This window comes from Lagenorhynchus albirostris, chromosome 11 (assembly GCF_949774975.1).
Source record: "Lagenorhynchus albirostris chromosome 11, mLagAlb1.1, whole genome shotgun sequence".
Taxonomy (NCBI): domain Eukaryota; kingdom Metazoa; phylum Chordata; class Mammalia; order Artiodactyla; family Delphinidae; genus Lagenorhynchus; species Lagenorhynchus albirostris.
Window position 1 is genome coordinate 806,603 of NC_083105.1, and position 24,368 is coordinate 830,970.

General features: G+C 64.7%; 3 protein-coding genes and 1 long non-coding RNA gene across 21 annotated transcripts in view; 2 read left to right on the forward strand and 2 right to left on the reverse strand.

The window, feature by feature from the left end:
• Window positions 1–1,229: 1,229 nt before the first annotated feature.
• Window positions 1,230–14,269, forward strand: DENND6B (DENN domain containing 6B). Of its 5 annotated transcripts, XM_060165064.1 has the most exons (20): window positions 1,230–1,489; window positions 6,465–6,503; window positions 6,575–6,617; window positions 7,221–7,333; window positions 7,773–7,853; window positions 8,402–8,507; window positions 8,629–8,708; window positions 8,797–8,859; window positions 9,124–9,179; window positions 9,696–9,818; window positions 9,901–9,996; window positions 10,089–10,183; window positions 10,297–10,362; window positions 10,496–10,560; window positions 10,659–10,748; window positions 10,842–10,895; window positions 11,236–11,345; window positions 11,451–11,553; window positions 11,695–11,769; window positions 11,873–14,268. In XM_060165064.1, exons 1-20 carry the CDS (start codon window positions 1,328–1,330, stop codon window positions 11,993–11,995), a joined length of 1,743 nt encoding a protein of 580 aa, XP_060021047.1. In that variant the 5' UTR covers window positions 1,230–1,327; the 3' UTR covers window positions 11,996–14,268. The 5 variants fall into 5 exon arrangements, with proteins under 5 accessions (XP_060021047.1, XP_060021046.1, XP_060021048.1 ...); XM_060165063.1 differs by having other exon boundaries at window positions 6,465–6,617; window positions 7,811–7,853; window positions 11,873–14,269; XM_060165066.1 differs by having other exon boundaries at window positions 1,438–1,489; window positions 6,575–7,333; window positions 7,811–7,853; window positions 11,873–14,262.
• LOC132528902 (uncharacterized) lies at window positions 3,976–11,842 on the reverse strand. 10 transcript variants are annotated; one of them, XR_009543328.1, is made up of 7 exons: window positions 11,310–11,842; window positions 10,522–10,782; window positions 9,468–10,243; window positions 9,153–9,259; window positions 5,431–8,629; window positions 4,279–4,934; window positions 3,976–4,182 (listed from the first exon to the last, which is right to left on the reverse strand). It is a non-coding gene; the product is annotated as an uncharacterized LOC132528902 (long non-coding RNA). The 10 variants fall into 10 exon arrangements; XR_009543331.1 differs by having other exon boundaries at window positions 5,431–6,563; window positions 8,384–9,259; XR_009543332.1 differs by having other exon boundaries at window positions 5,431–6,319; window positions 6,405–9,259.
• On the reverse strand, window positions 12,115–23,382 carry LOC132529230 (basic salivary proline-rich protein 2-like). The gene is made up of 6 exons (XM_060165533.1): window positions 23,153–23,382; window positions 21,801–21,969; window positions 21,209–21,306; window positions 15,545–15,766; window positions 14,288–15,226; window positions 12,115–14,202 (listed from the first exon to the last, which is right to left on the reverse strand). Exons 1-6 carry the CDS (start codon window positions 23,380–23,382, stop codon window positions 14,181–14,183), a joined length of 1,680 nt encoding a protein of 559 aa, XP_060021516.1. The 3' UTR covers window positions 12,115–14,180.
• The window catches only part of PLXNB2 (plexin B2), a 29,492-nt gene continuing 20,534 nt past the window's right edge, over window positions 15,411–24,368 (forward strand). For 4 of the 5 annotated variants that reach the window (XM_060165057.1, XM_060165061.1, XM_060165062.1 and 1 more), the window contains exon 1: window positions 15,411–15,527. The gene's annotated coding sequence lies outside the window, so the exon portion shown is untranslated. The remainder of the gene's footprint in view (window positions 15,528–24,368) is intronic. The other variant, XM_060165060.1, reaches the window with a different exon arrangement.

Here is a 24,368-nt window from a genome sequence, read left to right on the forward strand (position 1 = left end):
TTCATGGTCCCTTCCTCCATCTTCAAAGCCAGCAGTGTGGCAACTACCAGTTTCTCTATCTTATTCCCTTATCGCATTGCCTTCTCTGACTCATTTTGGCCTATGGACTGTAGGCAGAAGTGCTGTAGATATCAGTTGTCGGCCAACGCAATTAATAGCTAGCAGGCCTCCATTAAACCCTTTTCCACTGCCAATGACCTAGGAGGCCATGTGTTCCAGAGGTAAGTCAAGGAGAGCCACCTGACTCTCCCACCAGTCCATGCACAGTGAAAAACCTGCTTAAGACTTGAGGGTTGTTACTCCAACCTAGCCTAGCCTAGCCTAACTTTGGAGTAGGGAGCTTTAGTTTAAAAAAAAAAAAGTAAAATATATATAGCGTGTCAGTTAAGTTATTGTCTCAGCGCCAAAGTCGCCCTTCCATGATCGGCTGTGTGATGCTGCGGGGGGGGGTGGGGGGACTCTGCGGCCACATTTCGAGGAGCAAGGGCTGGTGCCTGACTCTGCCAAGAGGAATGCTGGAGGCAGATGCGACGTCAAAGAGGGAGGGGGGCTTGCCCGCCCCCCCAGCCACACTTCGCCGCCGCAGCAGAAAATAAAACGGCACAGGTGGCTCGAATTATGTGTGTTATACGCTGTGTCTGGTTTCGACAGACAGGTCTGGGACAGTGTGCAAGGCAGCCCAAGAGGGGGCCCGGAAATATCTGGAAGAGCGCTGGACGCAAGAAGCGAGGAGGGGACTGGCGCGGGCGGGTCTGCACGCACTGACGACCAGTCATTGGAAACAAAGATGCCCCAGTGGTCAGACACGAACCCCGGACGTGACAGCTCTCTGCAGGACCCCACACCCGGAGGCGACCCAAAGGAGAAAACTCGAGGGACTCCCAGAATCGCTGGAATCTGCGTGTGATAGTTGGTAGAATGGGAGCTCGTAACGACGAAATCCGGTTAGGAAAGCTGGCCGGGTAAGGGACCCGCCAGTCTCTACTTCGCCTGTCCTCACGGTGTCCCCGGGAACCGCGACCCCGCCTTAACCCGTCTTCCCCCGGGCTCACACGCCCCGCTGGAAGTCCCTCCTCCAGGCTTGGGGCCGCTCTGGCCCGCGCGGTCCCTTCTCTTTGGTGGGTTCCGCGCCGCTCCACCGCACAGCGGTCCTCCGGCCGCCAGGGGCGTGCGAGGCCGAGTCCGGGCCATTCTGGTCTGAGACGGCCGCTCGACTGCTCCGCGGAGCCGTCCGGGCGCGCCCAGGCCACCGCCTCCAGTCCGTTCCCCCGGCAACGCCTCGGGCCGTTCCCCCGGCAACGCGCGGCCGTTCTCAGTAGCAGGGGCCATGGACCAGGGGTCGGGCGCCGGGCCCCACCGGGCTCGCGGCTGCCTCGGCGCGCCGTCCTGCGGAGCGCGGGCTCCGGGGGCACCCTGGGCACGCTTCTCGGCCTGGCTGGAGTGCGTGTGTGTGGTCACCTTCGACCTGGAGCTGGGCCAGGCGCTGGAGGTGAGGGGGGCAGCGGGCCGGGGGGAGGCCGGGGAGGGCGGGTCCTGCTCTGTCGCCGCCGGCTAGTGTGGCTCAGGCATCGCCGAGGGGCGGCGGGAATCCCTCCGCAGGTGAGGTACCCTCGGGCAGACAGACCCCCCAGGTGGCCTCTTCCTCCTCAGAAACCCTGCACCTGTCACTGCCTGAAAGGTGCGCTCCCAAGCAGAAGAAAAAAAGTTAAGTTGCCAAGACCTCCCTTTGGGGTGGAGGAGCGAAGAGCCCTGCACCTCGGATGCCCAAAGTGGTACTCTTGATTTTTCGCCCAGTAAAAAGCTGTCTCCTCTCCCTTCCTCTCCCCCGCCTTTCCCACACTATGATACCTTCTCCCCTCATTTACTCCAGCCAAAATCCCAGGGGTCACCCTTGACTCCTCCCCTCCCTCCACCCCACATCCCATCCGGGAACAAGGCTGACAGCTCCACCTACAGCAGGGCTGTCAGATTCATTACCACTGCTACTGTACCCCCAAGTCCAATATTTGTGGCTCTCTTGCTTAAATCTTTGGAAACCTCCTTGTTCACTTAGAGTCTGATCCAGACCTTTTGCGGGTCACAACCAGACCCAAGAGCCATCTTTCTGTTCACAGACTCTGCCCCCAGCCCCCCCAGCCTGGGGTGTCCCCACTACCTGCAAGGCTCTTCCCTACCCCCACCCGCGTGGGTGTAGATGAAAACATGACAGACTCAGGGAGGAAGGCCTTCTGGAGTAATGCAGGCCTGGGGGGACGGTCTTCTCCAGGCCCTGAAGGCCATGACATAGACCATGGAGCTGACCAGGGCAGGGGAGGCTGTGAGGTACGCTTCAGCACGCTGTCAGAAGGAACTTTCTGAGAACCCAGGAGGTGGCGCATCCGTGACTGCAGTTGGTTGAGATGAGGCTGAGCAGCCATCGTTGGAAAGCCAGCGTCAGGGGGGGAGGGTGTTTTCCAAGGCCTTGCTGAACTCCATGAGGCTGTGGGAAGCCCAAGTCCTAACAAACAGCAAGGGCGGACACTGCCCAGCTCGCTGTGGAGACCGCATTCCACCACACCTGTCCCCACGTGGTGCACCAAATTAACTTGACGCAGGGACCTGAGCACAGAGAGGTGAGGTGATTTGCCTAACGTCACAGAGCCCACATTCCTGCTGGTGCCCAAATTGTTCCCAATAAAATCACAAGAGAGTCGTCTGTTTCCTTAAGGCATTCTCATGTATAATTTTCTAGGACTTAACCATTCAGGCAAGAACTTGTTAGTTAAAGGCTCCATGTGCTTGGGCTTCTGAGCTTTCCTGAGGCTGTATAGCTCAGGGAGGGAGTGTTGGGGGGACCCACGGCCCCTACTAATCATCAAGTCTGTGCAGGAGTCGGGCAGTGCAACCACACGACGCTCATCAGGTTTGCATCTTATCTTTCTTCCTCTCCCCTGGAAATCATGAGGAAGGTCAGCGGTCATTTCAGCTGCGTCCACAATCACTCATGGAGCATCTGCCCTGCGCTCGCTTATTCCGGGCTTGGCCTGGCCGAGCACCACAGAGGCTCTGGCTGGCACTGTGCTTGGCACTGGGACATGATGGAAGACCCAGGGACTGCCTTCCAGGAGCTCATGGATCACGGAGACTCCGTGGACAGATACAGCTCAGAGGAAGGAATGGGGGTTTGGCCATATCTTGGAGGATGAGAAGGAGGCAGCCGGGCAGGGGAGAGGGGGCTGTTTCAGGTAACCCCTCCCCCAAAAAAGCCAGCGAAAGCAAAGGCAAGGAGCCAACCATTCACTCATTCAATAAATCAAGTATTGGGCAACTGCCACCAGCCAGGCTCCACGGTACTGGTGCTGGACACATGGACACAGAGCTGCATGCGATGACAGGGCCCTGCCCACCAGGAGTTCACGTTCTGTGCGAGAGACACAGAGAGTAAGGGGTAAGGACCCCCTAGAGCGCATAGGTATGTTGAGGGGGTCCCACCCACGTGGGTGCACTGGAGCCTGCAGGCGAGGCAGGGATCAGACATGAGGGGAGAGTGGGCAAGGCTGTGCACATCAGCTGAGCAAAGGGCCTGGCTCTGCTGCCTCAGCCCTTGGAAACTCTCCTCTTGGTATCCCCGCTGACCCGAGAAGCCCATGCAGTGAACGGCGGCCCGGGGCCCAGAGGGTCCCTCCTCCCCCAGGTGTCCACATCCTCCCAGCTGCAGCTCCTGCACTGCCCAGTCTCAGGACCCTTTTAGTCTTCAAAAGTACTGAGGGCCCCAAGGGGCTTTTTATGTGCGTCGTATCTATCGAGGTTTCCTATACTAGAAGTTAAAACAGAAAAATTAAAAATGCTTATTAATCCATTTTAAAAAACAACGGATACCATGTGTAAACGAGAGAAGCCACCGCAATGAGAAGCCTGTGCACTGCAATGAAGAGTAGCCCCCACTTGCCGCAACTAGAGAGCCCACACACAGCAACAAAGACCCAACGCAGCCGAAAATAAATAAATATTTATTTACTTACTTTAAAAATATATATATTTGCACAAAAACAACCATTTTCAGAAACAAATTCAGTGAGGAGAATGGCATTATTTGACACTTTTACGTCCCTTTTTAAAGGCCAAATAGAAGGCCGCTGTATCTTCACGTCAGCTTCAGTCAGTTGCCCTTGACGGCCTGTGTCACAGCCTCTGGAAGCCACACTGCACACAGTGAGAAGAGAGTGAAAAAGGCAGCTTCGGCCTCTGGGAACCTAGGGCACCCACACCACCCTTCAGGAAGCACTTTCCTAGACGTACCTTCTCCAGCAAGGCGAGGCTCGCTGCATCTGTCTTCCTCAGGGGCGACTTGGTTACAGGAGTTGCAGCCCCTGCAGACTGGCTCCCGTGGAAAGGACAAGACCCCTGTGGTTCCAGGGGACAGGGTTCATCGTGCGGCAGACCCTCGCCCTCTGCCCCTCTCTGAGGGTCCGCTCCATTCCTCTCCTCAGTCAGGCAGGGCCGTCCCTCCATCTCTGCTCCCAGCTTGTGAACAGTGAACTTGGAGCCCTGGGCATGGCTGTGGAGCCTGCTCAGATGCTACAAAACTCCTGTGACTGCAGACCAGATTCAGACCCCTGACCTCAGCTCCGAGGGCCCATCGTGGCCCTGCCAGCTGCCAGGCACCCGCCTTTCCTCTGCCCTTCCCAGCAAGGACGCGCAGGGGCCCGAGTGGTCCTGCGGCCCCTCCTCTCTTGGAGCCATCTCGAGGTAGCCCTGTGGGTCCGCCCCACAGACAAATACTGTCTGGCTGGCTCCCCTCCGTCCTCTTGGCCCTTCCTTCTTGGCGCCTCCTTAGCTGACGTCTTGAGATTTCCACATGCCCCACCTGTTCCATTATTCTTTGGAGACATGTTTTCACGCACTCCACAAATACAGGCACACCTTGGAGATGTTGCAGGTTCGGTTCCAGAGCACTGCAGAAAAGCAAGTCACACAGATTTGCTGGTTTCCCAGCGCATATAAAAGTTATGGTTACGCTAGACTGGAGTCTATTAAGTATGCAAGAAACACCATTATATCTTAAAAAACAACGTAGATACCTTGTAACAAATATAAAAGTGAAAAAGTTTGAGATGTTGTGAAAATTACGAGAATATGATGCAGAGATGCAAAGTGAGCAAGTGTTGCTGGAAAAGTGGCACCTGTAGGGTTGCTACAAACCTTTATTTTGTAAACAATGCAACATCCGTGAAGCACAATAAAGCAAATGTGATAAACGAGGTGTGACTGTACAGTATCTGGTGAGGGTCTACTCCCTGCCAGGGGCTGGGAAGTACGTGGGACACGGTCCCTGTCCTTAGGACACTTGGTGGCAGCGGAGGAGACGTAATAGGCCCAGAGCAGCAAGCCCAGAGCAAACAAAGACAGAAGCTACATTATTACAACAGTGCAAGTCCCAGGGCACAGTACCTTACCATCTGGGGGTTCGGGGCACACCCCAGAGGAAGCCTCATGTCAGCCAAAACCCAAGTCCTCCTCCGCGTGGGAGTTTGGCCGACAGAGTAAGGAGGGGGCCACGCATGCAGGCCCTCAGCTCCTGGCTCCCGGCATAGCCGCTTCCTGGGAGAGCCGTCCTGCTGCACCTGAGCACGGGCCAGGGCAGCAGTGATGCCCAAGGCGCACCAGGTCCCCAGGAGACACTTGGGGGCCTGCAGGGAGTGAGGGCTCTGGAGGTTCCCTGCCTTTTTCCTTTCCTGCAAAGAAATCCATTCTGGCCATTTGCCTGCGTACAGGGCTACTGGCTCCCCTAGAGTGTGGCCTGTCTCCCAGGTAGAGCCTGTCCAGCTGGTCACGCTCACCATACACTCCAGGGGCCTGGGTGCTCCAGGGGTCACATTCCAAGCGGGGAGCAGGCCAGAAGCTCCCGGACCCCTGACTAGCAGGGGTTGGAGTGAAGATGCTCAGAGGCAGGGGTGCCAGTGTCAGGCAACATCTGAGTTAAGACGGGATGGGGAGGCTGGCCAGGCCGTCTGGGAGAGCAGGCCCAGAGGAGCCGCAGAGCCTAAGACCCTCTGGCTGGGTGGGGTTGGGTTCGGAGCGCTGAGAGGGTTCAGGAGGTGGGGGCCAGGAGGCAGGGCCCTGCATCCGCTCTAGGCGAGAGAGGAGGCTTTGGGGACAGACTGTCGGGACGTGGGGCAGGGAGGCCCAGTCTGGGCGAGTGGCCTTGAGGGCGAGGGGTGTGAGAAGGGAGTCCAGGAGCTCACCCAGTTGTGCGCTGGCCGAGAAAAGGGAAGGATGGGGGCCAGGAGTGGCCTCGGGCCGAGAGGGGCCTGGGGAGGCAGGGCAGGGCGCTGGAGCCCTGAAGAGAGGAGGAGGGGTCAGCAGGGAGCCAGAGGTGGGGGAGAGCCAGAGGGTCTGACAGTGCTGGGGTGGGGGGGACACACCTGCAGCCCAGCACCAAGCCTGCCAAGCCCATGTCACTGAGTACTCTGTGTCCCCCGCAGCTGGTGTACCCCAGCGACTTCCAGCTCACGGACAAGGAGGTGGGTCCCAGCCCTCTCCGGAGCAGACCTCACCCGGGGAGCAGGCCCTCACTGGCTTTCCTGTGTTTCAGAAAAGCAGCATCTGCTACCTGTCCTTTCCCGACTCCCACTCAGGTAGGCCACCCCGCCCCGCCCCGGTCTGGGTGTCTCTCTGGGGCTGTGGGGAGAAGAAGGAGGGAGATGAGGCTGCCCAAGAGCCCCTGCGGCCAGGCCTGCACAGCCTGTAAGCACCGGTCCCCCTTCCCGCTCCGGGGAGACAGCCAGAGCCCCCACGCCGCGGCAGCCGGTTTCCCCGGTTCCCGCGGAAAGAGGTGTCTCTGGGCAGTGGGGTCTGGTCTCCTTCACCCCAGCAGAGGGGTCACCAGGAGCTGGGTCCTGGCCTCGGCTTCTCCAGGGCTCAGGTGTCCGGGTCGGCCTGGTTTTCCTCCCCGGGCAGGCTACGCCGGGCCACACAAGCCCCCGGCCGTGCTTGCCCACAGTGCACGCGCTGCGGGGCTGTGGCTGTGCTTCTCTGTGTGCTGAGTTTAAACCCTTAGGTGCAGGAATCTAGACACGGGGACCTCTGTCGGGAGACACAGAACTGGAGGGCTGGGCTTTTTTGAGGCATTTGCAGCCCGGCAGGGGCTTCGCCCCCTCCCTGGCCCCCCGCCCCACATGCTGGCAGGAGAGGCTCCAGCCCAACCCGGACACAGAGTGAGGGGACCACCTCTTCCCCAGGCTGCCTCGGGGATACTCAGTTCTGCTTCCGCATTCGTCAGTGTGGAGGGCAGAGGCGCCCCTGGCACACGGATGACAGGCACTGTGACAGTGGGGCCCCCGTGTCTCTGCAGGTGAGCCGGGCTGCCTCTCCAGCGCTCCTCGCCTGCCCCTGCAGGCCAGGGTCAGGCGGGTGTGAGCGGCCCTTCAAGGCGCCTGGCCAGCCCCAGCCAGCAGGGTCTCCAACTGCCGCAGGCCAGGCCCGGCACCCCAGCCTCGACTGGGGGTGGGCCAGCGCTTCTGAGGACTTGCCAGGGTCCTTGGGGCTTTTCCTGTGCTCCACGTGTGCGCCAGGCGTGGCTCGGTGTGCAGAGGCCGGTGCTCTTGGGCCCCTGAACCGCTCACCACTGTGTCTGCGGAGATGTCCCTGGAGAGCGGTTGCCTGCCTTCCGGGGCCGTGACTCCCAGGCAGATCCCGGTCTGGGGAGAGCATGCAGCAGCCTGCGTGGGGGTCCGAGGGGGCGGGTGGGAGGTGAGCAGTGGGCGTGGCCTGGCCGATACCCCTCCTTCCAGAGGGAGCCCGCACACTACTTTGGCTACGTGTACTTCAGGCAGGTGAAGGACAGCTCTGTGAAGAGGGGCTACTTCCAGAAGGTGAGCAGCTGGTTGCTCTGGGGTAGCCCCACTGAGAGTTGGGGGCCAGCAGCCATCGGGAGAGGCTGATGGTCTTGGGGGGTGGGGGTCCTGAGCCTCCAGGAGCACCCACCCCTCGGCAGCCCTAGCCACTTGGCCCTGGGCGGGGGCCACCGTGCCACTTGGGGGCGGGGGCGGCCTCTGGAGAACAGGCTCCGCTGCCCCTCCCTCGCCCAGCCCCGGCTCAAGCCCAGGCCTCCCTGCTCCTCGCTGAGGGAGGAGGGGGGCCCTCGTCACACTTTCAAGATTAGGACGACTTCAGTCTTGAATTCAGACACCAAAAGCAAAGGCTGCTTGAGCCCCGGGGAGACCATCCCACGATCCTGGCCCACGTGCATTTCCCTCTGAAGGCCTGGGGTTTTCTAATAGCCTGGAGTCCCAGGTCAGGCCATTCCTGGGAAGTCGATGGGACACCCTGCCCTGGGCGACCCTGGATGAGCTGGGCCTCAGGGGTCCCTGCAGGGTCCCAAGGGGCTGGGGCGACATCTCACCAGCCCTGGGCCCTGCAGTCTCTGGTGCTGGTGTCCCGCCTGCCCTTCGTCCGGCTGTTCCAGGCGCTGCTGAGCCTGGTTGCCCCCGAGTACTTCGACAAGCTGGCGCCCTGCCTGGAAGCGGGTGAGTGGCCGGCAGGCGCTGCCAGAGCTGCCTCGTCATCATCCCAGCTGTAGCTCCTGGTGGCTCCGGCGGGCAGCTTCCTCCAGGACAGGCTTCTGACGCTGGCCACCTGTGTTCACAGTCTGCAATGAGATTGACCAGTGGCCGGCCCCTGTGCCGGGGCAGACCTTGAACCTGCCTGTCATGGGAGTCGTCCTCCAGGTGAGGGCTGCCTGGCTGGGGTGGGACGGCCCCAGTGCGTGTCGACACGCCACCCGGCCCCACTGGCAGCTGCTTCCTTCACCCATAGGTGCACATCCCATCCAGCGCAGACAAGCCTGAATCCGGTCCTCCAAAGCAGTGCAGCCACAAGGTGGGCGCCCTGCTCCCAGGCTGACGGCCCCATACCTGCCTCAACCCTCAACCCTCCCACCTGCCTGGGCCTCCCCACCTCACCTACTGGGGGGTGGCCAGACCCCAGACACAGGGCCTGCATCTCCGTGCAGGGCTGTGGGGCGCCGGGAGGCACGTGGGTAGGGACTGCGGCCCCCGGGACTCTCCCGGGATGACCTGTGCTGCTCGGGGCTTGTGAGGCGTCATCCTCCCCCCGGCCTGACCCCACCCCCCTTCCTCTCAGAACCTGCTGCCAGCCCCGGTCGTCCTCACCAGTGTCCATGAGCTGGACCTGTTCAGGTGAGCCTGGCAGGCCACCACCTGCTGCCCCGGTAGGTGATGAGTGATCCCACGGGGCTCAGCCCATCGGGGTGGGGGCGCTGGGGGACATCAGGAGTTAACCCCCCGCCCGTTCTGAGAGGGAGAGTCTGCAGAAGAGGAGCCCGGTGCCCCGATGTCTGCCCCCAGAGGAAGTGGGCACCGTGGGCAGGAAGTCAGGTCCTGGCAGGCAGGAGCAGGGAAGGGAGCAGCTATGGTGAGAGATGCTGCCAGAGGGGCCCTCTCTGGGGGGCCAGGAGAGGACCCCACCTTTGGAGACCCTCTGGCTCTGTGCTGGGCCCAGCGGGAGCCAGGGCTGTTGGTTTCAGGCATGGCGGGGGCGCGAGGCCAGGCATCTTCACAAGGCCTCACGGCCGCCTTCCTCTGGAGTGAGGCCCAGCCTTCACCCAGACAGGGCCTGCCTGGGCCTGGGTCGGGGCAGGTGGGCAAGGGCTGGGGAGCCTCCCACCGGCCTCCCCAACGCCCCCGCCGGCCCAGGTGCTTCCGGCCCGTGCTGGCCCACGTGCAGCTGCTGTGGGAGCTCATGCTTCTTGGGGAGCCCCTGCTGGTCCTGGCGCCCTCGCCCGCAGTGTCCTCGGAGATGGTGCTGGCCTTGACCAGGTGGGTCGGGCGGCAACGCGAGGGGCCGGGGGCCCCGGACCAGCCCTGCGAACTGACTGTCCCTGCGGGTCCCTCCCCACAGCTGCCTGCAGCCCCTCAAGTTCTGCTGCGACTACCGCCCCTACTTCACCGTCCACGATAGCGAGTTCAAGGAGTTCACGACGCGCACGCAGGCCCCGTAAGTGCCGCCCTGCCCGCCCTGCGCCCTGCGCCCTCCGCCTGCGTCTGCCTCTCCTCCCTCCCTCTCTCTCTCTCTCTCTCTCTCTCTAGACCAAGCGTGGTCCTGGGAGTCACAAACCCTTTCTTTATCAAAACGCTCCAGCACTGGCCCCACGTTCTCCGCATCGGGGAGCCCAAGATGCCAGGTGAGGTCCCCGGCCTCCACCCAAGGGTGCTGGGAACGCGGGGCCTCTCCGGGTCTGCACCTGCGGAGGCGGAACCAAGACCCTGAGGCCCGGCCATGGGGCGTGTCTCGTAGGGGACCTTCCCAAGCAGATCAAACTGAAAAAGCCCTCAAGGCTGAAGACCCTGGACACCAAGCCAGGTCTGTGCCCCTCCTCTCCTCCCGGGACCCAGAGACACGCCTTGGGGCGGGGTGGGGCGGGCAGAGGTGCTGGCATGGCTGAAGGGGTGCCCCGCCCCCGGGGAGCGCGCCGCCATTCTGCCCTCCTCCCCAGGCCTCTACACCGCGTACACGACCTACCTCCACCGAGACAAGGCCCTGCTCAGACGACTGCTTAAGGTACCGCTGGGGGGTGCTCCGGGGCGGGGAAGCTGGGCTCGGTGTGTGAAGGGGGCGCAGCCGGCCTGCTGTGGCTCAGCCCTCGCCCCGCCCCCCAGGGCCTGCAGAGGAAGCGGCCGTCGGACGTGCAGACTGCAGTGCTGAGGCAGCACCTCCTGGAGCTCACGCAGAGCTTCATCATCCCTCTGGTGGGGCCTGGCCGGCGGGGAGGAGGGCGCCGGGCTGGAGGGGCAGGCAGCAGGCTGTGGCCCAGACTCAGACTCACTCCCCTTCCCCCCCAGGAGCACTACATGGCCAGCCTCATGCCCCTGCAGAAGAGCATCACGCCCTGGAAGGTGTGGTCCAGGGAGGGGCTGGGAGGATGGGCCCTATGCCGATCCTTTGGGGGGGGGTGTCTCGTGGGTGTGCAGGAGCCCCTGGGGCCAGCCCATCCCCACACCCGCAGGTGGCCCTCACAGGGAAGAGAAATGCGGGCCACACGGATGGGGGAGGGGTTCGAGGCCCTCTTCTCTGGGAAGGGTCACCCTGGGATCTGTCCCTGCGGGGTGGGGGCTGGGGGACACACAAGGGGCCCGTCTGCCAAGTGCCCTGGGGAAGGTCCTGACCAGCCAAGGTGCGGGACCTGCGAGGCCGTGCCTGCCCCCAGCACCCAGGCTCACCCAGCCCCTGTCTCAGACCCCTCCCCAGATCCACCCCTTCCGCCAGGACGACTTCCTGCGTAGCCTGGAGCGCTCGGGGCCCCAGCTCACCTGCCTCCTCAAGGGCGACTGGCTGGGCCTCTACAGGTGGGTGGACAGTAGGTAGGGTCCTGGGGCCCCTGCTGCTGGTGGCCGTGCCCATCCCTCAACACACAGCGTCAGCCCACACCTGCTGCCCCTTGCCCCCCACAGGCGGTTTTTCAAGTCCCCCCATTTTGATGGCTGGTACCGACAGCGGCACAAAGAGATGGCCCAGAAGCTGGAGGCCCTGCACCTCGAGGCCATCTGTGAGGCGGTGAGGGGGGCGATGGCTGCGGGAGAGCACAGAGGGGTGCGAGCCCCACACAGGGGCCGGAGGAGAGTGCAGGGGGGGCGGACACAGGCCCAGAGCTGGGCGAGAGCCTCGGCGATGGAAGGTCCCATCTTGTCCCCGCAGAACCTCGAGATCTGGATGCAGGACAAGTCCGAGGTGGAGGTCGTGGATCTGGTCCTGAAACTTCGGGAGAGGCTGGTGAGATGCCTCCCAGCCCTGCCCCACCTCGGCCAGCCAGATGTGAAGGTCGCCTGCCCCTGACCACCGCTGCCCCTGCCCCTGACCACCGCTGCCCCTGCAGGTTCGGGCACAGGGCCACCAGCTCCCCGTGAAGGAGGCGACGCTGAAGCGGGCGCGGCTGTACATCGAGACAGTCGTCGGCTCCCTGCCCAAGGACCTGCAGGTCGTCCTGTGCCCTCCCTAGGATGGGGCCCATGGCCCGGGGCCTGGCTGCCCCTCGGGGCCTGGGTCTGGCCGAGATTCCCTCCCCCCAGTCAAGCATGAGATCCCCCACCCAAGCTTCCGGTTGCCCCTGGTCCCCCACCTGGCACCACCATCATCCCAGCAGACAAGGTGGCATTTGGAACTACAGCCTGGCCCCTGACTGTTGGCGGATCACGTGCTGCAGAGCCTCCCCTCCCCCTGGGCCCCACCTGTCCTCTCCAGGGTCTTAGGCAGGGGTGGGGGGCAGGCTGTGAGCCCTGCTGATCTGATCTGGGCCAAGGCCACACACCCCTCCAGGAGCCCATCTGCCCAAGCCCTGCAGGCCCAAGCGTTGCATCTGATGCGTCCTTTAGACCCACCAGGCTGCCCAGCTCAGGACGGAAGGAGGCGGCTGACAGGCAGACCCCTCTCCTCACACAGCCCGCCCCCCGCCTGTCTTGCCTGGGGGCTGAGGGGGGAACCTCGCCTGCGGTCATCACTTGGGAGGGGAGAAGCCGCTTTGCCCGGAGAAGAGCTGTGCCCTGTGGTTCGCTGGGATGCCGCCAGGACCCGCGTGGCTGCCAGGCGGGTCCAGGGCATTGTCTTTGTTCCACTCCAGGGACACCCCACTGGGCACCTTCTCCGTTCACTCTGCCCTGCGCTGCTGCTCGTCGGCTGGCAGGCCCTCGAGTCACCCCCGTGTCCATGCAGCCCCACAGGCAGTGAGGGGCTTGGACTCTAGCCTGACCAGGCCCGCGGCCTTGGGGCACCATGCTCCTCGGCGAGGAGTGAAAGCCCCTCAGAAGGGATCCACGCCCCCATATGACACCTTGGAGCACTGGGCCAAGCAGTCACGTGCTGTCAAAGGCACCATCACAGCTCAGCGCACAGTGGCAGCTGGTGGGGGGCAGGGCAGGGGGGAGGCGCGGACCCAGAGCTGCAGGCCTTTGGGTAAGTCCCACCGAACCCAACCCCAGATGCCTCACCTGAGGCACAAGGCCTCGTAGATGCCCGCGTGGGCCTTGGAGGCAACCTGAGCTGAGTCCTGGCTGAGCGATGGGGTGCGGGAGGCAGGCCGAGCGGGGGGCTTTCCCTTCTCTCCTGATTCCCCACAGTCCGTGTCCTGGGATGGAGCAGTGACGCAGCCACTCCTCCCAGGCGGAGTTCGGTGGAGCTGCCAGATGACAGAGGCGCTGGCCTCAGAGCTGCCAGCGTCGTCTTGTCTGGCCCTGACCACTGCCTAGGACAGCCCGGCGCGTCCGCAGCCTGCAGACAGCTGAGCTCGGCCTGGTGTGCGACCGCAGTCAGAGGACAGAATCGAGGCAGCAGAGGGAGAGGCGAGCTGGAGGCCCTCAAGTGAGGAAGGACTTTGTGGCCCCAGTGCCACTTTGGAAAGTCTGCCCTGCTGTCTGGCCGTGAGGGGTGTGCCCCGGCACATTGCACGGTCCCTTCCCTTGGCTTTCTGAGGGTGACTGCGGGTGATGGAGGGCTGCAGGGGAGCGGCTGCAAGGGGGCCTCCGCAAAGCCCTCAGGGACTTTTGCCTCCATCGACCCAGGAAGGCACAACCTGATTCCCCCGAATCCTTGCATGCTCCCTCGAGGACTGCTTGAGTCCACGCAGCAGCCCCTCACAGCGGCTTGTCCTCAGGAACACTGGTGCAGCGGGATGTCGGGGGAGGGACGCCTGGCAGCGTGGGCAACACTGCCCAGGGTGGAATCCAAAGCTGAAGGGTACAGGTGGGAGGAGGTCCCTCCCCTGGAGTGCCTGCGGCTGTGGGGGGGGCCTCCTCCTCACAGCCTGACCCCCCTGCCCAGACAGGGGCCTGAGGGTGCGGGCTGGGGGTGGAGTCCTGCCAACTCCATCGTCTCCCCCATAAGACCCCGGGTTCCCTCTCAGGATCAGGTCAGCTCCGGCTGGGCTGAGCCTCTGTCCCCCCACCAGGCTGGGGACAGGCAGTGAGGAGGGAGGAAGGGGCAGGAAGATCAAAAGAGGCAGACCCACCACCTACTAGAGCCCCGTGGACAGGAGGCCTGGGCGGACAGGAACCAGGGGTCCAAGAGGGCGCTGTGGTCGGCGGCCAGTATGTGAAGCCGCCTGCTTTTGGGGATCGTGTGTGGGCCTGGTGTGGTGGCCGGGATGGGGGTGGGAGGGCAGTGGGCTGATCCAGGGACAGGAAGGACAGTCTTCACCCCCAAGCTTCCTGCACTCTATTTAAAGACTCCGTTTTAGTCTGCGATGGTGGACTTCCCACATCTTTGGTATTAAAATGTCCTTCTGTGACACGATACTTGCCTTTTAACTTCCTTTTCTGATAAAAAGTTGGCATCCCTATCAGAGCCTGGTAACTTTAGGGTCCTCTTGGTGGGGCGTTGGGTGGGCCTTGCTGTGGACGGGTTCAGGGCTAAAGGGGTGAAGGTGTGGCCTGGCTGGTTGGGGGTAGGGGGGTAGCAGAAAGAACTAGTGAGTTGACCCTCTCCAGTGGCTTCATCTGAGCTGGGCGTTCCTGAGCATCGGGGGCAGGTCCCAGGCCCGGGTTGGGTGGGGTGGGCAGGAACGAGTGGGCTATCTGCCGGGAACGGAACGTCTGGGTGGAGGGCAGGTGCCCAAGGAAGGGGGGTCCCAGTGTGGGAGTACAGGTTAGGGCTGGCCCCACGTCCTCCCTGGGTCCCCAGCTGCTGCTCAGCACAGCGGGGCTTGTGACTGCAGACCGTCCTGAGGGGAGCAGGACACACAGGAGAGCTGGCCCCACAGGGGTCCCCAACTCTGCTCAAGTTGTGGTGGGAGTGGCCAGGGGCATCAGGACCAGGGTTGATGGGGGCTGCAGCGCCCAGAAGTGGGGCAAGCTCTAGTCCAGAGGTGGATGCCCCAGGGAGAGGCTCGGTCTCACCACCCACCTCCAAGCACTTCAGCAGGGGTTGACGGGTCCTGGGTGTGGGTGGAGGGAGGTGGAAGGGAGGCGGGGGAAGGAGGGCGCTGGAGGCCAAGGACGGGTTGCGAGGGGCCCCAGGGCAGGCGTCCTCTTCCCCTTGGAAGTTGAGGGACAAGGCGCAGCAGCCCCCAACCGCCCAAAGGGTAGGAGTGTGGCCGGCATGTTCCCCAGTCGGAGGGTCGGGGTGCCGGGGACCTCGGTCTTGCAGGCGTTCTCCCCTAGAGCCCAGACTTGGGCTCCTCTGGCGCGAACCTGGACGCGAACCGGGCCGAACCTCCCCGGCGACGCGGCGCACCCGCCCACTGCGGCCGCCAGGCGCCGGGGACGCGGGGGGGCGCGCGGGGGGCGCGCGGGGAGCGCTCCGCCAGGCGGGCCCCCCTTCTCTCCCTCCCCACCCCCGCTCTCTCCTCTCCCTCTCCCTCTCCTCCCCGTCTCCCTCTCCCTCTCCTCCCCCTTTCCCCCGCCGGGGGCGGGGCCGCTGCTCCCGCGCGCTCCGGCCCCTCCGCGGCCACACAAAGGCCCGTCTCCATGGCAGCCGCGCTGGCCTCAGCGCAGCGCCGATCGCGGCACGGGCGCCATCGAGCCTCGGCGGCAGACAAGCAGGTACGGGAATGGGGTACGGGGCCCGCGGGGCGGCCGCGCCAGTGGGGGGCTTCGCCGTCAGCGCCGCTCCGTCCTGGCCTGCGGCGATCGGGACGCGGGGACTCGGGCGACTGCCGCCCGGCGGAGGAAAACTCGGGCTGCGGCCGCCGTCCGTGCGTCCGGCCGGCCGGGGCCGGGCCGCTCCCACCTCGCGCTCTTCCAGGTGGCGGGCGAGGCCCGCGGCGCCGAGGGCAGCGGGCCTGGCCCAGCAGAAGGTCCCTAGCTGGGCGCCGCGCCCTCTCCCGCCGCCCGCGTCCCTCCGGAGCCGCTCGGACCGCTTCTCGTTCCCGATCCTCCCTCCCTACTCATGCCCGCTGCCCCTCCAGCCACCGAGATCCGTGCACAGGGCGGGGATCGGCCCTGTTGTACAAGAGCTCCAGGCCCGCGCCCACCCAGCCTTGGTTCCTGGGGTGGCCGAGCCCCGGCTTTCCCCAGGAAGCTGGGCTCGCGGTCAGCCCTTGGCAGCCCCTAAACCCCTTGGGGACTTGTGAGGCGGGCATAAGCCAGGACCACCCTGGGAGCCCCTGGTCTGCACCTGGCCAGGCTGGAAGGCGGGTGCAGGGCTCCCGCTTGGGACTAGGGGTGGCTTGGCAGCAGCACCAGCACCTGGCAAGTCCTGGTGGCCCTGGGCCTGCTTCGCCACAGAGCCAGCACCCACAGTTCCCAGTGTTTGTTGGTGCGGTGTTTGGGTGGACACTCTGGGACCCAGGAAGTGAGTACAGGAAGTCTCTACTCACTGCCAGGACCCTGCCCCTCTGCGTGCAGCCTCCCGGAGGAAGCCCTCCTAGATGGGCCCGTCCCCCCCATCTGTGCTCAGTGCTTGGCAGGTATGAGGGGGGTCCCTGAGCCCAAGAGCCTCGGAGCTTCCTGCCACTTCACTGGCCTCCTCTTCCTAGCAACTTGGAAAAGAAAGGAAGGGCTCTATCCGTGCCCTGGGCCTGTGGTGGGGGTCAAGACTAGGGGTGAGGCTTGACCCCCGAAGCCAGTGGAGTGAGTGTTCTGGAGCTCGGAGGGCTCTCCGTGCCTGCCCTGGGGAGCCCCTGTCATGTCTAACTGCAGCCCCTGTGTGCCACACACACACCCTGGCGGGGCCCCGTGGAGATGGGAGAGCACGGCCCCCAGGGGTGGGAGCTCTCAGCCTGACCCCGTTCGGGATGTTCCCCGGGCACAGAGGGGAGAGTCTGAGAGCTGGACAGCTGCCAGGGGGTATGTGTGGGGGAGGCGTTCTTCTGCTCTGAGGTGAGGGTCCTGGGAGGGCAGGGTCAGCATCGGCCTGGCTGAGCCTGTTGGGTGTTTTTTTATGGCGTGTCAGCTTTTAGGGATCCCCAGAGAAGACTGAGGACGAGCAGGTGGTCTCGGCAGATCTGGGCCTGTCACCTTTTGCCGCCGTACCTATAGGGGGCCCACCTCCGTCTGCCGGGTAGGGGGAGGCTTGAGGTCTGGCCAGGGGCTCCTTGCCCCAGGAGGGGAGGGAAGTTACAGAGAAAAACAAGGGTTTGGAATGCAAGTCCCCCCTCCCCCGCCGGCCGCCTGCCAAGAAGGAATTATTTTGGATTATCCAGCCGTGTCCAGTCACCCAAGGGGGGCGGGGAGGCTAGAGCTGGGGGAGGCTACAGCCGTGGGAGAGAGATCCACTTCCGGGGCCGTGGGTTGAGAGCCCCAGAAGGGAGGGACGGGCAAGTCTGGGCAGCTCCACCACCTCCCATGGCTGCTCAGACCGGTCAGGGGTGGGGTGGGAGGGGATGCGTCACCCTTGAGATGGAGAACGCCCAAGATCGGCCCCAGCAGGCCCCGCCCAGTGAGCCTGGCGTGGGCCCAGGCCCCCTGGGGGAGGCCGTGGGGCCGGAGGAGTCCTAGACTCCTTTCTCGGGACCCAGGGTGTCCTGTGTGGCTGCCCTCCAGCTCTGGGTTCAGGGACACACCTTGGGCTGGTTACTTACACCTGTGTGGCGCTTCCCTGGGGTGGCGGGGCAGGTAGGGCCGTGACTCAGGCTGCTTAGCGTGGTGGGGCACTGGGATCTCCCTCGGGCCGAATCTCTGGCCATTCTCCTGCCTCTTGACTGACTCACTAACCAGCAGCTGACGGATGCACCACTTCCCTCCAAGCCCCTCGGACAGCCCAGCTCCCACCCCCACGTCCCCACCCCACAGGTGAAGGATCCCGTAGGGGAGGGGTCCCACAGGTGAGGAGCCCAAGGCCAGAGATGCAAGGAGCCGACTGGGATGCTGCCTCTGCCGCTTGGGCTCCCAAGGTCCGTGTGGGCATGTGTGCAGCCACCCACGCAGTGGCCCCTGTAGGGACCACGCTGTGAGGCAGAGCTGGCAGCTGGGGCAGCGTGCAGTAAACCCAGGGGCCTGGCCTCAGCCCAGGTGAGTGGAGCAGAAGAGATTGGACTGGAAGGCACTGGGGTGGGCCGGCAGCCTGGGGAGGGATCCATATGGCGTGTGCCCGTCTCCCCCAGGACAGCTTGGTTGCGGGCACTTGAGCTGTCTCAGGACCTGGGCCATTCTGGGAACCTCCTGTTCCCTGCCTTGAACCCGCTTCCTGGGGGCCGGAGCTGGTGAAGCCCTGGGACCAGGGGAGTGAACTGGTGGGGACAGGCTGTGGCTTCAGTGCTCTCCCACATGGCCCCTTCTCCGGTCTGGGCAGATCCGCGCTGAGGCGCCAGGTCCTCTGGTCCTCCTTCTGTGTCCTTCTTACTCCCGTCAGGCCTCAGTCCTTTCTGCTGCAGCAACAGACACCAGCCTCCTGCCTTGGCTTCCTGGGTGGGGGGAATAAGCTTTTCTTCCCTGCTGAAGAGCCTCTTGGGCCCAGAGCCTGCCCTGGACCAGGGTGTCGGGAAAGCAGCCAGGGGAGGAGGTGAGCGATCAGACCTGCCAGAACTCAACCCAGGCTGGTCTCCCAGCTGAGCTGGATACGGGTTCACTGGGGGCCAGTCCCTAGTTGGCAGTGGGGGCTGGGCAGAGTCCCCCCCCCACCCGAGGCTAATGGCTATGTGTGTTTGGGGTGGGGTGGGGTGGATGGGGCCTCTACATGTCTTTGGTCTCAGATTACAGGCTGGATCGGCGGTTGGTGGCCTGTAATTGGTGGGGGGCACTGGGGTGCATGGGGGCTGGGGGAAGCACTGTTGCTTCCCTTTTTCTCTCCAGGCCACGTGTGGTCCCTTCATGGTTTTCCCTTCTGTGATTTCACATCCTCTGATGGGCTCCTGCTTCCCTCTGCCCCTGGGGCTTTGAGGACCTCGTTCCCTCTGCTGACCAGGCAAGAATCCTGCCCTTTCCTGGGCCCCCCCGAGCCAGACCGGGGCACAGCTGCTCCCAGCCCTTCCCTCCCATCCGGCGGGGCTTCTGAAGGGCGGGGCAGGGCCTCTGCTCTCCTGCCCCCAGTGCCTACCCCTGTGGTATTCACGAACCTGTGACAGTGACTGGACCCAGAACCCCAGACGGAGCCCAGGGTGGCCAGGGGCACACCTGTCGGTCTGCCCCTCCAGTCACAGGGAGGAGCCCAGGGCTGGCCCCCCCTGGAGCTGGGGTCCTATTTCCCACCCTTTGTCACCCTTTGGTCCCCCATCTGCAGCTCAGCGCCCCCTTCACACGGAGAGTGTCTCCCCCAGCACTGCTCCCACCGTGGCTGGCAGCTTTCCACCCTGTGGGCTGGCCACTGGCCCACCCGAGTGCCTGGTTCCCCTGTGCGCTAGGCAGAGGAGGTGCTCTCCTGGGCTGGGGATGGGGCATCTGGGAAGAGGGCTCAGCTTGGTGCCCCCGTCCTCAGCCCCTAAGATCACGTGATTTCTGAAACCTGGCAGTTCTCCATCCTGGTGCCAGGGGAGTCCTGGCCTGGGGACCGTGGGAGCAGAAGTGCGGCCTGTGGGTGCAGCCTGGATCCTGACCCCAGTGCTGGCGTCACCCCCGCCCTGCACTCGTCCCTTCCGGATGTGGAGACCAGAGCCCTCGGTGCAGTTGGCCGGCAGTTCCCATGGGGGGTTCTGGGAGGAGGGGCACCGTGTCGAGCTCAGATCTCGAGCTCAGACCTCTGTGACGCAGCCCCCGCTGGACCCCCTCCTCAGGAAGAGCAAGAAAGGGAAAAGGTTTGATGTCAGCCTTGCAGAAGGCCACCTGTATGAACAGAGTCAGGGCAGGGGCGTCTGCTCCCGAGGCAGGGACACTTCCGGCTGCTGGCCTTCTGCTCCGATCTGGGCCCCCTGAGCCAGCATGCCACCTGTGCAGGCCATGGGCCCTGCGCTGATTTGGACTTCTCTGGGGGGCGCCGTCAGCTCCCCTCCAGGCACCCTGCCCGGCGCCAAGCTGGTGGCTGAAGGCTGAGGCGGCTCCAGGGCTCCTCGGCCACAGCCAGACGTGCAGCATGGGTGACAGTGGGAAGAGGGTGACTGGCTTGGTGCCCACCTGGGTCCTTGAGTGCTGGAGGGAGGGGTGCTGAAGGGGTCTAGGGACAGCCCTGATAGGTTAGGGAGCATGGGTCTGTCTTGGGGTACAAGGGGGCCTGTGGCACGAGCGGCAGGATTGGGGTGGCCAGGGGGTGTGGACCCGGCCATGGGAGGTGTGGGCTCTGGGCCTGAATGTGGCTTCTAGCCCCCAGCCCCAGCCCAGGGCATCCTCAGAGCGGGGGGGCCTACTTTGGAGGAGGGCCAGGGCCCAGGACACTGCCGTGGCGCGGCTGCTGCCCTCCCCAGGGAAGGTGGCCGCTGTCCCACTTGCACCCAGTGGTAGGACCAGAGCTGGGTGAGTTGGCGGGGCTGAGAGCAGGTGGTAGGAAGGAGAGGCCCCAGCACAGCCCACCTGCTCCCTCTCAGCCTTGGAGTTGCTCCCGCAGACGGGCCGGGGGACGTGAGGGGCAGGAGACCCAGCCACGCTTCCTGCAGGTGGCCCCTGGCCCTACCCCTGTGTGTGACAGCTCCTTGCTGAACTGAGTGAGCCGCCGAGGGGGTGGGTGCTGGGCCTGGCCCCAGGGACCTGTGGGCTACTTCCTGGGTGTGTGGTCCCAGGGAGGCCGGGTGCCCGCCTCCCCCCATGCAGTCCCGGCCACCTCGCTGCCCCCGACCCCTGCACCATTGTCCCATTCACCACTCTGCCTTCCCCTGAGCTGGGGTATTTCCTCGCTGGAAACTCCCGGTCCCTCTGCCCTTCCAAAGCCTAACCCTAACCCGGACCACCGCCCCACCCTGAGCCTGGACTCCAGACCCTACCCAGCCCCGCAAGCACCCTGCACCTCACCAGGGCCCGACCCCACCTGGACAGAGAGCGGGCCAGCGGCCTGGAGCCGTCCCCCCACGCAGATGGCCCTGGCCCACCTTTCCCACACGGGTCCCGCGAGGCCAGCTCCAGGCCTGCCCAGCTCCTCCAGGCCCCTCGGCCCTTCTGGGTGTGCTGGGCGGACGCAGTGCTGGGGCTGCCCGAGGCTCACCCAGCCCAGGTGCTCGGGTCTGGGGCAGGCGTGTGTGCATGCACATGTGTGCTCACGTGTGCGTGAGCGGTGGCTGGCATGCCCGCTGGGCACAGCGCCGCAGGCTAATTGTGGGGTTCGGCTGTGATGGAGGAGGGGGCTCGGGGTGACCGCTGGGGCGCCGACAGGCTGACTGGGAGATTACAGGCCTGGCTGGCTCCTTGCTCGCTCGGGCCCTCACCCGTCCGCCCCCATGTCCCACTCCTGCCTCTTGCGCACGGCCTGGGAAAGGAAGGGGGCTCCGGGCGGGCAGCATCCAGCCAGCTGTGGGAGGTGAGCCTGGAAAGGGGAGGTGAGTGCGGGCAGCTCAGCGGTGGGTGCTGGCAGGTGGGGGCAGACCTCAGAACCAGTGGCTCCTGCCTGCGTGGAGCCCGATGTCCCCAGTCTCCCGGCTGGGACTGCGGAACGGGGGCGCAGCTCCTCATCCAGGAGCCCCTCCGATGCTTGGGCGGCTGGGCGCTCCCGTTGGCCTCATCTGTGCTCCCGATGCCCTGCAGTGCCCACCCTCTCTCAGCCGGCCCCAGCCCACATCTGGCTTCTCCCAGTATCTCACCCCGTCTTCCTGTCCCTCTCAGCCTGACCCTGACAGGCTGTCCACTGGAGAGGTGGTCTCTGGAGGATGTCCGCACTTGCCTGAGTGCCGGCCCCGTTCATCTGTTCACTGGGTGTCGACTGTGGCCGCTGTGTGCCAGGGCCGACAAGTGCTGGGAGCTCCACGGGGGCTCCCGGACCCTGGAGGGTAGAGACCTGTCCCTCTCCCCAGCACACAGCACCGTCGTGTGGCACACAGGAAGCGCTTGGGGGCTTCGGGCTGAGCAGATGGGGCAGGTCAGCGGGCCCATTTGGGGGGTCCCCACGAGCATGGGGAAGTCGATGGAGGCGTTAAGCTGCAGGGTGTTCTGACGGGAAGGACTGCTCTGCAGAGGAGGGACCTGGACGAGCCTGGGGGGGAATCAGAAATGGGGCCCAAACCGAGTCCAGGTGGGACACAATGGTGGCTGGGACTCAGGGGGGCGGCCAGGAGGAGAGGTGGGTCTTGCATCATGGTGGGGCGTCTGGGCACCAGAACCTACTGAATCCCACCTTGTGTCCTGAGGGTCTGGGAGGCCCAGGAGGCTGCTGGCAGCGCCCAGGCAGGTATTCTTGAAGGACAGTAATCGATTGAAACCAAGTCGTCCTAAGCCGTCTCTCCACGAGGTTAGGCACCGCATGGTGAGGCAGTGACTGGGATCCCAGTCTGGGTCAGCGCCCACACTGCAGGGTCTGCAGTCACGGGGGCGTGGGCGGCTGCAGCTGCAGCACACACCCTAGGGCTTTGCCGGGTGAGCCCCTGCGACGCCTGAGGGTGAGGGCTGGACGCAGAGACACTGGTCACGGTGACCTCGGGTATCAGACGGAGGGGCTGAGAGGCGGCCTGGGAGCACAGGGCAGGAAGGAGTGGGAGGCTATGGACTTGGCTGGGGGGAGGCCCATGGGGTCGGGGGAGCAGGCCCGGAGACCCCAAAGGCAGGTGGCAGAGAAAGCCCTGGGGTTGGTTTCTCTGCGCCCACTCCCCCTTGGCCCGGGGTCTTGGGCCACCAGGCAGGGGTGATTTTCATGCTGGGGCCCAGAGCCCAGGCTGCAGGGGGAGGCTGATTAGCCTCCGCAGCCCTGGCGGGGATGGGCTCTGGCCCACGGCCTCTGCCAGTTGACGGAGGAACCGGGCTGTGGGCCGGGCTGGTGGGGAGGTGACACCCTATACACCTGGGAGGGGTCCTGTGGGAGGCTCTCCCAGCGCTGACGCAAGGCTCAGGCTAGACGTCAGGCTGTCCCTAGAGCCTGGCCCCACCCGCGCCTGCTCCTAGGTGGCTGTGCGGGGAGCTCGGCCTTTGCCCGGTGAGTCTGGCAGGAGGGGGGTTGGGAGCCATGCCGGCTGCGGCTGGGGCCTCGGCGGATCACTGGCCGACCGCGGAGCGGGGGGCCTGGCCACCGCGCCCTTCTCGGCCAGAGGACAGCCTGACGCCCCGCGAGGCTCCTTGGGGACGGGTCCCTGGGCCCACGTGGCCGCCGCCGTCACGGCGACCGGAGGTCAGGCTCCCGCCGACCGTGCGCCCTGGGTCCCCTGGGAGGCTCCTCAGAGGCCCACTTGTTCCCCCCGGGGCCGCGGGGTGCGGGCGGGGCTTCCGAGGGGTCGTCCCCCGGGGCCGCGCCGCCACCTGGTCGCCTGGGGTTACGAGGCCAGGCCGGTCCTCCCCGTCTGGGGACCGCCCCACCTCCCGGGCTGAACTCAGACCCGGGGCCCCAGGCGGGCGCGGTAGGACCGCGGGGCTCCCTCTCGCCCTGGCCCGGGGGCCCCGACGCTCCCCCCGGCCCCATTCGCGCCCCTCCCTCGCACTTGTTTTGAAAACGGCGGAGGCTCGGATTTGCCGGCGTCTCGCCTGTTTAGTTTTCTCTGATTTGTTTCGCGCTCCCGGCTAATTGCAGATTTGCATTTTCGCCTCGAGGACGCAGCAGAGGCCGGTCCCCTGCAGCCAGCTGCGGGGCGGGGGAGGGGCGGCGCCCGAGGCGGGACAGCCACCCTCGCTGCCTCCTGGCCTGGCCCCGGGGCGACGCGGCCCCCACCCTGTCCGCCGGGTGTAGGTTACCCCACCCCCGCGTTGGGGGTCCGTAGTGCCCTCCACAAGGTGCGAAGACTCCCCCCACTCCCATCACAGGGTATCCCTGCCTTGGACTCGAGCCTTAGCCTGAATCGTGGGTTTCTCCTTGTCTGCCTCTGGGTCCCCTTCCCGAGCCCACAGGCTGCCAGGGGCCTCCACAGCCCTGGGTGCTGTGCACTGCTTTGCCTTCAGCTTTAAGAAGTTGTTCAATCTGTGTTTGCCTGACGCTAGCGACAGGGAGGTCTAGCCGGCACCCCAGGGCCTTCTTCCCCGGGGGGCCAAGACCGGAGGGGGACCCTGACAGCCCTGGCCTGGCCTGAGGACCCTGCCCTTCCCCAGTGGGCGCCTCCTGTTTACCTTTTCCGGGTGTGTGGGGCAGCTACTGCTTAGAAGAAAGGAACCCGAGGAGGGGGAGCCTCAGGGGACCCAGTGGCCGAGGCTCCTTCCCATTGCTTCCCACTCCTGTGGACGTGCGAGGAGAGGCCTGGGCCGCCTGCAGCCCGGTGCCCGTCAGCGCCCTGGCTGGGGGAGGACAGACCACTGTGTGCGTGAGGCTGAGGGGCCAGCTGTAGGGGCACATGTACTTTCAGCTTCCTCTGCTGTGTGTCACCCCCTTGCCGGTTCACTGGGCTGAGACCCACCTAGGGCCTCAAATCCTGTGTTCAGATCTTGCTCACCAGTGAAGACCGCAGACCACAGCGGAGG

What these genes read in the sequence shown, in the direction of transcription:
- DENND6B (XM_060165063.1), top strand. Translation starts at nt 1,328, where the DNA reads ATGGACCAGGGGTCGGGCGCCGGGCCCCACCGGGCTCGCGGCTGCCTC. An exon ending in ATGGTGCTGGCCTTGACCAG is followed by an intron (nt 9,819 to 9,900) that starts GTGGGTCGGGCG and finishes CCCTCCCCACAG; the next exon opens with CTGCCTGCAGCCCCTCAAGT. An exon ending in CGGGGAGCCCAAGATGCCAG is followed by an intron (nt 10,184 to 10,296) that starts GTGAGGTCCCCG and finishes CGTGTCTCGTAG; the next exon opens with GGGACCTTCCCAAGCAGATC.
- LOC132529230 (XM_060165533.1), bottom strand. Translation starts at nt 23,382, where the DNA reads ATGGGGCCGGGGGGAGCGTCGGGGCCCCCGGGCCAGGGCGAGAGGGAG. An exon ending in CGCGGCCCCGGGGGGAACAA is followed by an intron (nt 21,970 to 23,152) that starts GTGGGCCTCTGA and finishes ATTCCCCCCCAG; the next exon opens with GCTCGTCCAGGTCCCTCCTC. An exon ending in TCAGAAAAGGAAGTTAAAAG is followed by an intron (nt 14,203 to 14,287) that starts GCAAGTATCGTG and finishes GTCTTTAAATAG; the next exon opens with AGTGCAGGAAGCTTGGGGGT.